At 41.9% G+C, this 17,106-nt stretch overlaps 1 protein-coding gene across 1 annotated transcript in view; it reads left to right on the forward strand.

The window, feature by feature from the left end:
* LOC100074477 (paired box protein Pax-3) overlaps nt 1-17,106 on the forward strand; it is a 101,584-nt gene that overhangs the window by 12,475 nt on the left and 72,003 nt on the right. Inside the window, exon 2 of the mRNA XM_039914468.1 lies at nt 919-1,069. Coding sequence (XP_039770402.1) covers nt 919-1,069 — 151 coding nt within the window. The remainder of the gene's footprint in view (nt 1-918; nt 1,070-17,106) is intronic.

Genomic DNA, 17,106 nt, shown 5'->3' on the forward strand with positions numbered 1-17,106 from the left:
GGTAATATTAATATAGAAAGGCTTCTCTGGTGGTTCTGGCATATAGAACTGGAGCTGGGAGATCTAATACGGTAACACCCATCCATCAGTCAATCAGTGGTCAATGGCATTTATTGAGCACATCATTTTTCATTGAATCTTATTTACTGAGTGCTTACGGTGTGCAACACACTGTATTAAGTGCTTGGAAAGTACAATTCAGCAACAGATAGAGGCAATCCCTGCCCAACAATGGGCTCACAGTCCAGAAGTGAGCCCTTACTGTGTGAAGAGCACTGTACTAAGCACTATGGAGAGTACAATACAACAGAGTTGGAAGACACGTTCCCTACCCACAGAGTCAAGAGGGGGAGAGAGACATTAATAGAAATAAATAAATAAATTACATATAGATAAATTACAGATCTATAATTATAATCCATGAATTGTAGGGATTCTTGGCAAGTTTTTCTGGGTATTGGGCCATGTCACAAAGCTGTGGAAATGAGTCCCCTTGGCAAGAATTTCAGATCCGTACATATTTGCTCATTTCCTGACTGTAGATAGGGTTTTTTTCATTCAAAGAGAAAAATGGACATTTGCCTAGTTCTTGTAGATGACAACTCTCCACCTCTGTGTGCACTCTGGAAGTAATATTCCATGCCAAGTTCTAGTTATTTCTGGAAGTGTTAGGGATGGGAAGACACTTGTAGAGATAGAGTTGGGAGGGAAAAGCTTGCTTTGGTGAAAAAGAAGAGGGAGTCAAATTGGATTGGGTCTCTCTGGCTTCCACTGCTTGGGAGCTTATTGTACCTTCAAATTGACTCTGTTTACTTTATTGCCTGGAAAACCTAACAGTGGGTGCAGAAATTTCATGGACTCTGTGTTTATGTTAAAGATGCTATAATATTAGGCTGACTACTGCCTCCTGTTTGACAGATTTGAGAGTAAGACTTCTTCTCACAATTCACCATTGAAGAAGGAGGAATTTAAAAAATTGTGTCTGGTGTCATTTAATGAGCATGTACTTATAAGCCTTCTAATTGGCCTAGAAGTCAGCCTGATTGACAACTGCTGCCTGGAGGTGTTGGTAAAAGTGTGTGTTTTCTTTGCATTCCACTGGAAGCCTCTCTGGATGCTGGGGATTGCTCTAGGATCTCCCAGGAAGGCAGTGGGGTGCCGAGGTAGAATTGGGAGTTGGAACAGTCTGAAATGAAGTCCATCCACCAGGCAAACATGCTGGCATCAGACCTTTCAGAGGGATTGTGCGGCTTGGTGGAGGGACCAGTTTTATGTGGCTAGAGTGATTCTGATGACATTGCACAATCCCTACTACTAAAGTGTGGTTGTTGGGCCCACATTCCATTTTCTGAGGAAAAATTCTCTTCAGAAAATATCCTTGGCCTGAACAGACCTGTACAGTGTGATGCATTCTTTCCCACTGCCACTCTTTTGGCAATTTCCTTGAAGGAACTTGAAAATGAAGTGAAGTAAAAAAGATAGGAAAGTGATCTTTGCTCAAATACATGAAGAAGTGGCAGTCTGGTATATAGGAGTGAGCATGAATGGTCAGCTCATATCTTTGGGAATTTGATAATCTGGTTGTCTGGCTTGTAGAGCACCTGGGTCTCTGTACTGGATAGGGTATTAAATAGACTATGTGGTTCTCATTTTCCCCAGAAGAGAAGCTCACACAACCAATTTTCTCTGTCCTGTCTTCCCCCACTTCTAAAGGAAAGGATAATAGAAAACAACAACTACAAGGCCAGCAAAATTTAGCTTTGTCATTTGACCTTATATTAATTTATTATTAGGTGATATTTTATTTTACATCACCTTTCATGGTTATTTTGTTTACTTGTGTCATTAGCAGCGGTAGAGGCCAGATGACTCATAGAAGAAAGATGTGAAAAAAAATATGCTGGTAGAGAGCATTTCTCATTAAATATTTGACCTGAAAGAATTCCAGGAAAGTTATTCGGCAGCTGATATTTTCAAATATTCGGCTATAATGTAGGTTCTGAATTTTCTGTAGAAGACATGATAGTAAGACTATTTGGATAAAACTAATAGCATAACCTTTTAAAGTTTATTTGACTCAGCTGGCCACATGTCCATCTGAGCACACCTTATCTCTTCAAGAGTCTCTCAGATTTCAATGCTAAGATATGGAATTAATTGTTTCATAGCACTGGAAAAAACAACAACAGAGGCCAGATTTGCTAAGTAAGTAGGGGCTGAGAGAAGGCACTGCGTATTTATTATTTATTTAATGTTTTCCCATATGTAAGGTTTTTATTTATTTATTTGTTTACTCTTGTTTGTTTGAACTAATCACCGCTTAAGTAAAAGTCTCTCTGCTTGCCCTGCCTCCTCTTCATGAAGCATTTAGCCACGGTGACCATTCAGGCATAAAAACGTACTTATCTGCAAATGAATAGCAGCTCTTTGCTTCATTAAAGCCTCTTTCTCTTTTGGCACTCGCATTGTGACCCTTTGATATTAATTCAAAGGGCAATTAAAGAATGCGGCCCATCTTTGAAGTAAAGCATTCAGGGCAACGAATGGGATGAACCTGGGACTCTGATGGACTGTGCGTATTCAACAGGCCTTTTCAAGGCAGTTTGAAGTGACTCAAAGAAAATGGGCAGGAGAAGGTCAAAGAGAAAAAAAGGGCTAAAGAAACAGTCTGTATTTGTTCGAAGTATTAGCCAAGCAAACTGCAAATAGCAACAAAATGAAACAGTTAATAGAGCAGCCAGACAGAGGCATGTCAATCACTTAACTTGAACAGCATTGGACTAACCAAGGCTTCAGTCCACTGTGTTACCTAATTATCTTGGGAAAGCCAGTAGCTGGAAGTAATAGTATTGTATTTCTTTCTACTTACGGCTCAGAAAAGGTGATAAATACTCACTGCTTCATAATTATGCAACATATATACATAAAGGGGAATGTATTGTAGGGGAGGAAAGGAAAATACCAAGTCCAAATATGGCACAAATATGGTACTTTCAAACATTAGCACTTGGAGAGTTATTTAATTAATTTCATATGGGTTGACCATAACATGCATTGCTTCTAGCGAAACAGTATTTAAAGACAAACACATTTTCAAAACTAGAAGAGTTAATTTTAATAAAATATAGGCCATCAAAGCCTTCATTCCGTTATATTAATTAGTTGGTTAATAATAATAATAATGTTGGTATTTGTTAAGCGCTTACTATGTGCCGAGCACTGTTCTAAGCGCTGGGGTAGACACAGGGGAATCAGGTTGTCCCACGCGGGGCTCACAGTCTTAATCCCCATTTTACAGATGAGGGAACTGAGGCACAGAGAAGTTAAGTGACTTGCCCAAAGTCACACAGCAGACAAGTGGCCAAGCCGGTATTCAAACCCATGAACTCTGACTCCAAAGCCCGTGCTCTTTCCACTGAGCCACGCTGCTTCAACCAGCCACACTGGTTGAAATCTCTCCCCTACCCCACCTCAAAATGAGAGAGATTCAGAGTGGTATGAAACTCCATTGGTAGTTACTCCATTGCGCCTTAGTGAGGAAGCACATCTGACATTAAATGCCAAGCTAATACCCAGCAATAGCAGTAACAGAGATTACCTAGAGGTTTTCTTGGTGACTGTAGGATTATTGAGATAGCAACAGTTTTGTTTGGCCACAAATTTATCGGACATTAGTAAAAACACAAGAACAAATAATTTCCATGGAAGTTCAAATGCAACATTTAATCAAATTACAGATTCCTAAGGACGGTTCTACGTCCCGTACTGTTAATCAAAGGAAAAAACACCCAAATGTACATATAGAGGTAAAAGGCATTTTTCTCATTTCAAAATGTGGAGGAGATTTATATAGACCACTACAGATTTTATGCAGATTATTTAGTACAAACTGTCACAGATTTTTGTTTGATGTTTTAGTTATGCATAATAGACTTGGTTGGGAGGGACAGTAATACTTGGGAAGTATCTGTTATCCAGCTTTTTGGCATTCACTCCATAATGAAGCTATTAATAAAAAAGTTACTTCTTTGTAAAATGTTCATCATTTAAATATTAAATGCGCATCTGTTTAACATTTTCAAACACAAAAACTCACTGACTGCCTACAAACTTTCATTTTCTTATAAAATGTATGTATTCGTTGAGTTTTTGAGTGGGAAATTTGTGAAAATCATGAAAAAAATCATGCAAATAATTTTTTTACTGCAAAGACAAGTAGTTATAATGTCAACAACAATGATCATGATCCATTATTCCTTCTAGAAAGTCAAGTGATGAAGAGATATTTAAGAGTGTGGCAAGGATTACCGGCTGCTCTAGCATTCAGCCAATAATGTGATGGTCCATATACTGCTATCTAGTGTCTCTCTATTAGTATGAATTACCTAAGATAATGGAAGACAATTTCAAATGTTCTGAGTTTGGTGGGAGAAAGGTGAGGTGCCAATGTTAAACACTGAGCTTGACTTTCCCCTCTGTTTTAAGAGCCCCAAGGACCTCCGGCAGCATGGTGTAGTGGATAGAGCACGGGCCTGGGAGTCAGAAGGTCATGGGTTCTAATCCCAGATCCTCCACATGTCTGCTGTGTGGCATTGGGCAAGTCATTTAACTTGTCTGGGCCTCAGTTAACTCATCTGTAAAATGAGGATTGAGACTGTGAGCCCCACATGAGACAGGGACTGTTTTGCTTGTATGTACCCCAGAGCTTAGTATGGTGCCTAGCACAGAGTAAGTGCTTTAACAAATACCACAAATTATTATTATTATTGTTATTAATAGTGGGGAGAAAATTAATCTGTCTGGTTGTCTTCTCTGCTCAGACGAGTCCAGACAAATGAGAGGAATGAGTTATTCTCCTTGCCCGGCTGTCAGCCAAAGGTCCTCCCCTCCTTGTCTACACATCCTATCTGAGAGACTAACCGGCGAGATCACCTGACCATTTTCACTTCTCCCTGGACTTACCTTCCCCATGGCGCTCAGGCTTTATGCCCATTGAGACCGCACAGCCCAGAATCACATGAGTAAATGGCCATGTGCCAAGTCATTCCACAGAGGGGCTGGCAGTCCGCTCCCCAACCAGAACTGGGCCATTAACCCTGAAGTGAAAGTGCTTTAGAGATCCAACTCGAAATCTGTCATTTTTGAAAATCCCAAAGTGTTTACCTTGTACCATTCTAGAGGGAAAATAGATTTCAGTGCTTATTTATGAGCAATAGCCTATGGTTACTTGGAAAAAATATACTTGGGTTTTGAGATTTTGAGGATGAATACTTAATGCTGGCACACCCAACAGACCTCCATTATGGTAGACCTTTTTCTTCTGAAAACTTATTTCAGGGCAGAACTGGTGCTGAGGTGACTTGGAAATTGAGGTCTTGACAATAGGTTGCTTACTCTATGTCACAGGGGATTATTTAATCAATCAATCAATGGCATTTATTAAGAGCTGACTTTGTGCAGAGAATTTGGGAGAGCACAGTACAACAGAGTTGGCAGATATGTTCCCTGCCCACAACCAGTTTACAGTGGAATGCCCCAAATTCCACCCAATGAAACCTGGCTTTACTAGGAGTTGCTATCAAGATCGAGCAACTTAAAAAACTCAAACGTAGGAGCATAGGTAGGCAGGTTCTGAGCCCCAGGACCACGTGTCTCAGGAATAGCCAAGACTTCAAACGAAGTGACCAGAACTCTGGTCCCTTTACGTGTGGAACGGGACAGTAGGAAAGAGGCAAACGGAGGGGAGATGACTAGAGAGCTGGGGAGAAAAGGAAAGGTGAGTCGGAAGAAGGGAAACGAGAAAGAGCCAAAGAGGGAAAGGTGGGGAAGATGGAGAGAGGAAAAGGGGGAAAAGGGGAAGCTAGGATAGGAAGGGGCAGCTCTCTCACCATCATCACTGTGGTCCACTACTGTTTCTTGCATTTCATCATTCCCGGGCCATGACAACAGAGGTGGTGTTACCAAAGAGAGACTGCAGTACTCCACTAGACTGGAAGTTCCTTGAGGCCGAGGATCAAGTCTACTAACTATTGTATATCCCATATGCTTAGTTTAGTGTTCTGCATAGAGTAACCACTCAATAAGTACTATTGTTGATTGACTGATTGGCTTCGGTTATGCTGGTGCAGTTGTCAGTGTTCTATAGAAACGACAAGCTGCCCATGTTGGAAAGGGGATATAACCATCACCGATGGGAAGTTCACTCGTCCCAGATAACTTCTGTTCTCTTTAACTGCCCCCAAAATGTGGGTGCTGAAAGAAAGCCTGATCTGGTGCCAGTGTTGTTCAGGCAAGGGTGACTTTTTCTCCCTTTCAACCAGGTACCTTGAGAAGGGCCCAAAATTTTCCATGTTAGAATCAGACACATTTGGATTTGCATGATTGATTTCCAAGTGCCCAAAAGAAAAAAATATTAGTAATAATCAGAGTCCATAAATTATATGCCTAGAGAAGACAGACAAAGCTGGACGGGCTTTGGAGCTGGAAGATTTTGGATCATTGTTATTTAGGCAGTGAGTCTTTTCTGAGAACAGAATTTGGGGAACAGGATGGAAGAATAGAAAGAAGTACTGGGTTCTCCCAGGTTTGGGTGGAAGAAAACTGTTCCACCATCTCCCTCCTTCCCTTCTCTACTTCTGGATTCCTTGTAGTTGAGCAGTTGCTTAGAAATCCTTATCTGGATACTGAAATTCAGCATGTCAAAATGTGGTTCCATTTGTGGGAGGGTGTGAATGAAGCTTGGGGGTGTTTCAATCATGTGGCTTAGAGGAAAGAACAGGGGTTTGGGAGTTAGAGAATCTGGGTTTTAATCCTGACTTTGACTTCATAATAATAATGATGGCATTTGTTAAGTGCTTACTATGTGCCAAGCACTGTTCTAAGTTCCGTGGGAGGGGTGAGGGACACAGGGTAATCAGGTTGTCTCACGTGGGGCTCACAGTCTTAATCCCCATTTTACAGATGAGAATCTGTAAACTGAGGCCCAGAGAAGTTAAGTGACTTGCCCAAAGTCACACATCTGACATGTGGCAGGGTCAGGATAAGAACCCATGTCCTCTGACTCCCAAGCCCAGCCTCTTTCCACTGAGCCCCAGCCTTCATCCCTAGCCTGCTGTGTGACTTTGAGCAAGTCACTTCTCTGTGGCTCAGTTTCCTTCTCTGTAAAATGGGGATTCAATATCTGTTCTCCCTCTTCCTTAGATTCTGAGCTCTATTTGGGACAGAGATTGGGTCTGATTGGATTACTACCCAATCTTAGTATCTACCCAATACTTAACACAATGCTTTGGCACAGAGAAAACATTTAACTACTAGTCTGTCCTTCTTAACTCCAGATTATGGTCCCATGCCCTATTCATCCTTGGATGGAGGACCCGTGAACCGGACCAAGCCATGTGTGCCCAGGGGGACCCATTCTCCTTTCCCAGTACTGGATCTCCTGTATTTGGGTACTTGGCATTCATGCCCACTCGAACCCCGGAGTGCTTGTGTACACATCTATAATTTATTTATATTAACGTCTGTCTCCTCCTCTAGACTGTAAGCTCCTTATAGGCAGAGAGCCAACTCGGTTGTATTGTACTCTCCCAAGTACAGTGTTCTGCACACAGTAAGTGCTAGAAAAACCAATAATTGATTGACTGACCAATACTGATTTAGCTTGAGCTGGTTATCTAGGGCAGAGTTATATGATTGGTGCTTCTCCCTTCCCCTCTCTCTCTCTAGTGGGGAGATTCATGCTCACTGTTTCTGTCTTTGGATCTCAATGTCCTATATCTTCTTAGTTACTGGTCAAACCACAAGGATTTGTAATTTATTTAACCAACTAGATGAATGTGGTCAATTTAGAGCTCTTAGGTAAGATATAGAGAATAATAATGTTGGTATTTGTTAAGCACTTAGCCTGTGCAGTGCACTGTTCTAAGCGCTGGAGTAGATACAGGGTAATCAGGTTGTCCCACATGAGGCTCACAGTTAATCCCCATTTTACAGATGAGGTAACTGAGGCACCGAGAAGTTAAGTGACTTGCCCACAGTCACACAGCTGACAAGTGGCAGAGTCAGGATTCGAACCCATGACCTCTGACTCCAAAGCCCAGGCTCTTTCTAGTAAGCCACGCTGCTTCTCTGATTTGCAGCAAGCAGTGAAAATGATTAAGCTTTTTTTTTTCAAAACTCTAAAGGATTTTCCTTCAAACCAAATATTTAAATCATACTGGTAACTAAGGGAAGGCGCTGAATTTTCTCTCCATCTAAGAATTAATCATTTTTTAAAAGAACTCACTTGTCATTTCACAACAATAAAGAGCCAGATTATGTACACAATATCCTCTGTAACTGGGGCTTTAGAGATAAAAACAGTGTTTGTGTCCCTCCTTCTCCGGGAAATGTTTATGGTCTTTCATAACTTTCTGCTGTGGGAGTAGAATTTCAGAATTCATTTCAGTTTTATGGTTTTCTATATAAATATTATCACTATGACATTTTGTCTGTTCTCTTTATTAACTGTACCCTCCAAGGACTGGAAAATGCTCACAGGTTTTGTACAGCTTCTCAGTTATACCTTTCAATATAGATGTCAAGTAGGGTAGAAGCACTTTGATTTCTGCCATAATGAAATATGATTCCAGGAATTAGAAATTTCCATGTCAGACGGTGCCAGAGTAGGGAATGTGCTTACTCAAAAAATGATGTTCTGTTTGGTATATTGTGCTCATTGCCTACACAGACATACAGACACACACACACACACATTTACTCACTTGAGACAGAATAAATAAAGTTTACTCTCATTTGACCCCAATCCAAGATCCTAGTCCTCAGCTGCAAATTGACACAGAATGGGCTGTTGTGGGTGAGTTACAAAATTTATGAATAAACTTATTCTACAAATGTTGTCTATAAGCCTTTTCACTGAAAAAGTATGAAAAAAAGGTAGTTTCAAGAATAAAGAATAAAGAAACTCCTAAGGAGTTTATTCTTAGATCTTTTATGGAGAATCTATTACATCATACCATGTCACATGGTATGCCCTGGTGTGAGAGACCTATGCAATGAACTCCAGATTTGGTGCTAGGGATTATAGGTGTAAAAAACACCACCATCAGGTAGGGTGTTTTTTTTTTTAAATCACAAAATCACAACAAAAACCTTTAAAATGAGATTCCACACACTAAAAATCAAAAGGCAAAGCATAGTGAAACGTAGATAAAAGTATCTCTTGTTATTTTCCAATTGCAAACAACTTACAGGCTTAGGGAATCAAGTCCAGAGGTCAAAGGTTCTTGATGGCCAAGTCAAAGGGCGTAGCAGATGTATATTAATGCATGTCAGCTTCTAGATTCTGGGGTCAAGCAGTAGTTCATAAAAGAAACAAGGCATCTTAAGAAGGAGTGTTATTACCAAACATCAGGTCAAAGTTTATCTTTGGGTCAGTGTGTATTGGAGGGTCAGCCATTCATGGCTTGAAATACGGGCTTTATGCTTAAAGTTGATTCATGGCAAGGTGTTATGGGAAGTAAAAAAAAATCACTCTGGTATTCTGATAGGCTTTCAAAAATGTTTGCTGATTAACTGAATCAAGAGAGGCTACGTCTAATGAAAAAACAAGATTGATGGGCTGAGGTGATGTGTTTTAATCTTAATTTCATCTAATTCAGAAGATAAACTGTCGAATTTAACAATATTCAACTCAGCTCAGCCACTTTGATTTATTCCCTTAGGAAGTAGATGGGAGGCCCCAGGAAATAGAGTTTGTTTTGTGGAAAAAGGGCGGGCATGGAAATACTGTGCCTTTGATGTGGAGATAACAACAACTCATTCCACATGATTCTTCTTGGATGCAGGACTTTTCCTGAAGAGACCTTGCCAGCCTAATCATTTACATTGCACCATCTATAATTCTGCTCCTCAGTAGTCCCACAGCCTTGGGTGTGGGAACCCCCAGAACATGGGGGTAACCACAGTCAGCAGTGCTTGGTGAATCCAGCTGTTCGTGGAATGTTCCTGCTGTGGGAGACTGCACAAAGGCTTCCTCCTTGCTTTGACATGATCTCACTGTGGAAAATCCTTGCACGTCTTTGTGCTTTCCAGTGTTGTCTTCTTTCTGGGCTGCACTGAGATGGCACTAGGATGCAGCAGAGTTTAGTTTTCAATCATTTCATTGCCCAGGATGCAGGGGATACACTTCTCCAGGAAAGGTGATTTTATGACCTAGGCACAGCTTAGTCAATGAAGCTTAAGTCAATTAAGCATTCCTCAATTAAGGAATGGCTGGGTCTGATTATTTTTTCTACCTACTGATAAAATGAGACATCTTTTTTACTAGCCATTTGGCTGGAAATGCCTGAAAAAGGTTTTCAGTGTTTATGATTTATTATGAACTATAGCTATTACAAATCTCAGAATAAGTCAAACTACTTAGTATGGTGTGCTGGAAAATCTGGATTTAGGGATAAAAGCAGACTAAGGAAACCTCAGGATAGTTCGTAGAAATGATAATAATTTTCTGCTGAGTTTTCTTGTAGCTGTGTTAGAATGTAGACTAGACATATTCTAAGGTTTTCATAACCTCTTTTGCTATTTGAACTGGGCTTATTTGTGGTTGGTAAAAAATTGCATTAATGCAGGTGATTTGAAACATGATTTTTCTATATTTGTAAAGTGCTTCATTAACAGATATTCTCCAAGATACTGGAGCATGCCATTTAATAGATGTAACGAAAATGGAAAACAATATTTTGTCCTTTAGTTTTTTTTTTCTTAAATGCAGAGCTGAACTCTACTGTCCAGCTGTACTGTAGAGCCTTGATTCTATACTAACAACATCATTTTCAGTGTGTTGACACAGTCAAAGGAAAGTATAAAGTTGGCAATTTTTCAAGTAATTTGTTCCATGTGGACAGAAAAAGTAGATATTTCAAACCCTAATGTGGATTTTTAAAAAAAAATTTGAATGATCTGGTTTGGCTCTTTACATGGATCAAATTAATTACTTTTTTTCACATGTATAGACCAGGACTGTTTTTCCTCAGGGCAGAGGACAGAGGGTCTTTCTTTATACTGAAAGATTGCCTTCAAGGAAAAGGGGAGGGGAATGGGTTGGATTAGGGAGTCTCTTAAAGGATGAGATTGCCTCATTGAGGAGAGGCGGATCAAAGGATTGCAGGAGTTTCTCTGAGAAGCAGGGATGCCTTAGTGGAAGTGGGGGAGATACTTAGTCAAACTCAAAAGTCTTTAGGGAATTGGAAAAATGTAAGCTCTAGGAACTTCAGGAAGAGTGTACAGGGGCAGAATCCCTCCACAACATCCTCTACCAAATAAGGATTTGTAAATCTGGAACTGGGGTAATAATAATAATGATTGTGGCATTTGTTAAATGCTTACTCCGTGCCAGGCACTGTACTAAGCACTGGGGTGGATACAAGCAAAGTGGGTCGGACATGGTCTGTGTCTCACGAGGGGCTCACAGTCTCAATCTCCATTTTACAGCTGAGTTAATTGAGGCCCAGAGGAGTGAAGCGACTTGCCCAAGGTCATACAGTAGACAAGTGGAGGAGTCAAGATTAGAACACATAACGTTTTAACTCCCAGGCTTGTGCTCAATCAGGGTTAGTGCTCTGCACATAGTAAGCACTCAATAAATACCATAATTGAGGGACAAAGTCAGTGGATGCCATGTCTGATGAGTTACTGGTTATAGCTAGTCAAGTGGCTCGGCTCCTTGTTGGGCTGCCAATATTCCTGAGGCAAATAATAATAATAATAGTAAGGTGGTATTTGTTAAGCACCTACTATATGCCAAGCACTGTACTTAATACTGGGGTAGATAAAGGATAAACAGGTCAGTCACAGTCCCGGTCTCACATGGAGAGCCCAGTCTAAGTAAGAGGGAGAAGCAGTACTTAATCCCCAATTTAAAGATGAGGAAACTGAGGGAAAGATAAATTAAGTGACTTGCCCTACATCACCGAAGTATTAGATTTGAACCCCCCATTCTAAAAAAACCCTCTCTCGACCCACTTCCCCTTCCAGTTATCCCTCTATCTCCCTACCAGCCTTTCTTTCCAAGATCCTAGAATGAGTTGTCTACACTTGCTGCTTAGAATTCCTTAACTCCCATTCTCTCCTGGACCCCCTCCGATCTGGCTTCCGTTCCCTCCACTTTTCTGAGACTGCCCTCTCTAAGGTCACCCATGACCTCCTTCTTGCCAAATCCAATGGCTCCTACTCCATTCTAATCCTCCTTGACCTCTCAGCTGCCTTTGACACTGTCGATCATCCCCTTCTCCTCCACACCTTATCTCACCTTGGCTTCATGGACTCCGTCCTCTCCTGGTTCTCCTCTTATCTTTCTGGCCGGTCATTCTCGGTCTCCTTCCTGGGCTCCTCCTCCCCCTCTCATCCTCTAACTGTTGGAGTTTCTCAAGGGTCAGTTCTTGGCCTTCTTCTGTTTTCCATATACACTCCCTCCCTCGGTGAACTCATCCGCTCTCACGGCTTCAACTATCATCTCTATGCAGATGACAAACAGATCTACATCTCTGCCCCTGTCCTCTCCCCCTCCCTTCAGGCTCGTATCTCCTCCTGCCTCCAAGACGTCTCTACCTGGATGTCTGCCCGCCACCTAAAACTCAACGTGACCAAAACTGAGCTCCTCATCTTTCCTCCCAAGTCCGGTCCGCTCCCTGACTTCCCTATCACCATGGATGGTACGACCATCCTTCCCGTCTCTCGGTCCCGCAACCTCGGTGTCATCATTGACTCGGCTCTCTCATTCACCCCACACATCCGATCCGTTACCAAAACCTGCCGGTCTCACCTTTATAATATCGTCAAGATCCGCCCTTTCCTCTCCACCCAAATGGCTATCTTACTGGTACAGGCTCTCATAATATCCCGGCTGGATTATTGTGTCAACCTTCTCTCTCATCTCCCTTCCTCCTGTCTCTCCCCGCTCCAGTCTATTCTTCATTCTGCTGCCTGGCTCTTCTTCCTGCAGAAACGTTCTGGGCATGTCACTCCCCTTCTTAAAAACCTCCAGTGGTTGCCTATCACCCTCCGCACAAAACAAAAACTTCTTACTCTAGACTTCAAGGCTGTCCATTACCTTGCCCCTTCCTACCTCTCCTCCCTTCTCTCTTTCTACTGCCCACCCCACACGCTCCGCTCCTCTGCCACCCACCTCCTCACCGTCCCCCATTCTCGCCTATCCTGCCGTTGATCCCTGGGCCATGTCCTCCCGTGGTCGTGGAAAGCCCTCCCTGCTCACCTCCGCCAAACTAATTCTCTTCCCTTCTTCAAAGCCCTACTTAAAGCTCACCTCCTCCAAGAGGCCTTCCCAGACTGAGCTCCCCTTTTCCCTCTGCTCCCTCTACCCCCCCTTCACTCTACAGCTAAACCCTCTTCTCCCCCCTTTCCCTCTGCTCCTCCCCCCTCTCCTGTCCCATCCCCTCAGCACTGTACTCGTCCGCTCAACTGTATATATCTTCATTACCCTATTTATTTTGTTAATGAGATGTACATCACCTTGATTCTATTTATTTGCTATTGTTTTAATGAGATGTTCTTCCCCTCGATTCTATTTATTGCCATTGTTTTTGTCTGTCCGTCTCCCCCGATTAGACTGTAAGCCCGTCAAAGGGCAGGGACTGTCTCTCTTACTGATTTGTACATTCCAAGCTCTTAGTACAGTGCTCTGCACATAGTAAGCGCTCAATAAATACTATTGAATGAATGAATGAATGAACCCAAGTCCTCCGACTCCCAGGCCCGAGCTCTTTCCACTGGCCTAAGGTTCTTCCTTGAAACTCAGTGCAAGTCATGATCTCTAAGCAACTTAGTAATTTGTTGTTATTTGTGATCAAAGAAAACACATTATCTGTTATTAGTACCACTAGTATGGAATTTAAATGGGATATTCTTTCATCTGTGGGATAGCTGCAGTATTCAGGAAACAATAAAATCATTTTCATTTTTGGCTCCCTAGGCATATTTTCTATAATACACCTGACATATTTCTGCAGGAGAAAGGGGAAGGTGACTCTTACTCACCTAAGTACCTTTGCAAGCAGTAGTAATATTAGTGACTGTTTCTGGGGAATGATTCTCCTTCTGGAACTACTGCTCCAGTTCCTCAGTATTTGCTGTCCCTTTGCCACCTAACCTGCTGGCAGCTGGGGACAGATTTTGCTTTCTTCTTCTCCCATCTCTTCTGCATCATCCTGATTTGTTTCCTATATTCACTCCCCCACTCAATCCCACAGAATTGATGTACATACCCGAGATTTATTTATTTATATTAATGTCTATCTCCCCTTCTAGGCTGTAAGCTCACTGTGGGTAGGGAATGTGTCTAGCTACCTTGTTTTATTGTTATATTGTACTCTCCCAAGCACTTAGATCAGTGCTCTGCACAGAGTAAGTGCTCAATAAAAGATTAATTGATTTACAAATCAAAGAGTATAATATGGGAGGAGATGGAAGGGGAGGATTTGTTCCACACTTGGTCAGGAGGCTGGGCTGCGGCATGTTCATATCTAAATTTCTAAAGGAAAATAACAATACTTAATGTTATTTTAATAGTTTTTGTTGAGTGCTTACTGTGTGTCAAACACTTTTGTAAGCTCTAGATACAAGTTAATCAGGTCAGACACAGTCCCTGTCCCACCTGGGGCTCAGAGTCTGAGTAGGTGGGAGAGCAGGTATGGAAACCCCATCTGACAGATGAGAAAACTGAGTCACAGAGAAGATAAATTACTTGACCAAGGTCACAAAGAAGTCAAATGGTGGGAATGGGATTAGAACTCAGGTTTCCTGACTCCCAGGTGCCTGGTCTTTCCACTTGTCACTGTTTATTGTTGTATTGTACTTTCCCAAGTGCTTAGTACAGTGTTCTGCACATAGTAAGTGCTCAGTAAATACCACTGAATAAATTAATGAATGAATGTTCCATGCTGCTCCTCCTATTAATGAAAGAAGCCAGAGATCCTTTTGATATGATGTTCAAATACATTCTGAAAATTGATCATCAATTAATCAGTGGTAATTATTGAGCATTTCCTGTGTGCAGAACACTGTACTAAGCATTTGGGAAAGTACACCTCCCTTTCCTCTTCTCCCATTCCCTTCTGCGTCACCTTCACTTGCTCCCTTTATTCAACCTCCCTCCCAGCCCCATTGCACTTATGTATATATCTGTCATTTATTTATGTTAATATCTGTCTCCCCCTCTAGATTGTAAGCTTGTTGTGTTCAGGGAATGTGCCTGATATACTGTTATTTTGTACTCTCCCAAGTACTTAATACAGTGCTCTTCACACAGTAAGAGCTCAATAAATACAACTGACTGACTAGATATGATCCCTGCTCTCAAGGACCTTACAATCTGGCATTCATTCATTCATTCAATCATATTTATTGAGTGCTTACTGTGTTCAGAGCACTGTACTAAGGGCTTGGAAAGTACAGTTCAGTAACAAAGCGAGACACTCCCTGCCCACGACGAGCTCACAGTCTAGAAGGGGGGAGAGAGGCATCAAAATAAGTAAACAGGCATCAATAGTATCAATATAAACAAATAGAACTCTCTCTCTCTCTCTCTCTCTCTATATGGATATATGTATATATGCATATACATCAGAGCAAGTAAAACAGGCATTAATATAAATAAATAGAATTACATATAAGTACATATATACACAAGTGCTTGGGGTGGAGAGGGAGGTAGAGAAAAGGGAGCAAGTCTGGACAAGGTAGGAAGAAGGGAGAGCTGAGGAAATGGGGGGCGTAGTCTGGGAAGACCTCCTGGAGGAGGTGAGCCTTCAGTAGGGCTTTGAAGGTGGGGAGACAGTCATGAAAATAAACTTCAGGTAGAGAAAGAAATTAGTGGGAGATGCACATAGGTGCTGTGGGTTGGAATGGGTTGAGTTCCTATTTGCTTAGGGGGAAGGACTAAGTACGTAGATTCATTAATTCATTCATTCAGTCATATTTACTGAGCGCTTACTGTGTACAGAGCACTGTACTAAGCGCTTGGAAATTACAATTCAGAGAGACAATCCATGCCCACACCGAGATGATGTTGCAGAATGGAAAAATAAGGTAGGAAGTTGAGGGCTAAGTTAGAAAAAGCTTTCTTGGGAAGGTGAGATTTTAGGACAGCTTTGAAGATAGGGAGAATTGTAATTTGTTTGCTTGTTTAATGGTACTTGTTAAGTGTTTACTATGTGTCAAACACTGTCCTAAACTCTGGGGTAAGTACAAGTCAGTGAGGTCAGACACAGTCCCTTTCCCGCAAGGGGCTCACAATCTTTAAGTGGGAGGGAGAACAGGTATTGAATCCCCATTTTACAGTGAGGAAACTGGGGCAACAGGGAAGTTAAATGACTTGCCCAAGGTCACACAGCTAGTAATTGGCAGATCCTGGATTAGAACACAGGTCCTCTGATTCCCAGGCCCATACTCTTTCCTCTAGACCATACTGCTTCCCTGATGAATATGAAATAGGTGGGAGATCAAGGCAGGGGGGCGATGTGTGAACAAGGGGGTCACGTCAACAGGGACAAGAGTGAGACACAGTAAGTGAGTTGGTATTAGAGGACTGTACTAAGCACTAGGGAGAGTACAATACAATAGTAAACAAACTCCCAGCCCACAAGGAGCTTACAGTCTAGGGTGGAGGAGACAGACATCAAAACAAAAAATAAATGACAGATAAATGCTGAGGGGATAGGAGGGAAGAAGAACCAAGGGAGCAAATCAGGGGGATGCAGAAGGGAATGGGAGAAGAGGAAAGGAGGGGCTTAGTCTGGAAAGGACTCTTGTTGGAGACGTGACTTCAATAAGACTTTGAAGAGGGGGAGAGTGATTGTCATATATGAGGAGGGAGGGTGTTCTAGGCCAGAGGCAGGATGTGGGCAGGGGGGTCAGCGGTGATATAGGTGAGACTGAGGTACAGCAAGAAGGTTAGCATTAGAGGAGTGAGTGAAGTGTGTGGGCTAGATTGTAGAAAGAGAGTAGTGAGGTGAGGTAGGAGGGGAGAAGGTGGTGGACTGCTTTAAAGCCAACAATTTGCCAATTCACCAATTAATAATTCATTTTAGTACA

Source organism: Ornithorhynchus anatinus, chromosome 1 (assembly GCF_004115215.2).
Source record: "Ornithorhynchus anatinus isolate Pmale09 chromosome 1, mOrnAna1.pri.v4, whole genome shotgun sequence".
NCBI lineage: Eukaryota > Metazoa > Chordata > Mammalia > Monotremata > Ornithorhynchidae > Ornithorhynchus > Ornithorhynchus anatinus.